Below are 881 nucleotides of genomic sequence, written 5' to 3' on the forward strand. Positions count from 1 at the left end.
TCTAAAAGTAATATCTAAACTGCGTGAAAGATTATTGAAACCAACAGTACTACAACTCCTTGGGCATTACACAGACCCCCTCTGGCCGACCTTGTGGGGTCTGGACTACGGTAGAAGAATAAGGATGGGGCTGAGGGCAATGTTTCCAGAGATGAACTACGGATACTAATGGGAATATGGCAAAATTGGTCTTTTCCTAATAAAACTTGGGGGCAGTAGACATCTTCTTGAGGTACATTACAATGGAAGAAAGTCCCTTTGGCTTGTAACATTCTGTCGTGTTGTTTGTTTTGCTACCCGACCCCGCCGCTGTGTTCGAACATACACTGCCCATCTGATTTAATAGGTAGAGGTTATCATGATGAAATTCAATAAGAAGAGGACCTAGATGTACAACTCTTACTTGATTTTTCACAACACAAGTCTATTCCCTTCACCCAAATTCCACACAGGGCCTTTAATCTTTTAAAACCATATCCACGTTTTACAAATATTTGGGATTGACAAGAAAAACCTACGTAGCTTAAGATTCCTGATGATCTCTGTAAAGCCCTACACTGGCACAATTAATCAATTCCAAAATCGAGTATCAATCATTTGCAAAATTCAGTCTGCAGTTATTGGCAACAAAAGAAAATAACGCCAAGTGCAAAGTAAGGTGTGAGTGTCTATATATGCACAACTACGCACTTCATCATCATAAACAAAGCTAAATCATCCTTACAGTTCCTCGGCGAGGTTATCTTCATCTTGTTCCCCGTCCGAAGAGGAGCCGTAGTCGGCGACGAGGCCGCTCAGCCCGGCCATCGTGTTTACAAACAAACTCCCTTCCGTTCTCTCTGGTGCGCCCGACGCCACAGAGCACGGGCGTCCACTCGCGG

General features: G+C 43.7%; 1 protein-coding gene across 1 annotated transcript in view; it reads right to left on the bottom strand.

Moving 5' to 3' along the window:
- The window catches only part of LOC119592526 (zinc finger CCCH domain-containing protein 8-like), a gene marked incomplete in the record, with an annotated part of 11,204 nt that extends 10,390 nt beyond the window's left edge, over positions 1-814 (bottom strand). The window contains 1 exon segment of the mRNA XM_037941384.1: positions 725-814. Within this exon segment, the coding sequence (XP_037797312.1) occupies positions 725-807 (83 nt within the window).
- Between the last annotated feature and the right edge of the window lie 67 nt (positions 815-881).

Source organism: Penaeus monodon, chromosome 30 (assembly GCF_015228065.2).
Source record: "Penaeus monodon isolate SGIC_2016 chromosome 30, NSTDA_Pmon_1, whole genome shotgun sequence".
Classification (NCBI taxonomy): Eukaryota; Metazoa; Arthropoda; class Malacostraca; order Decapoda; family Penaeidae; genus Penaeus; species Penaeus monodon.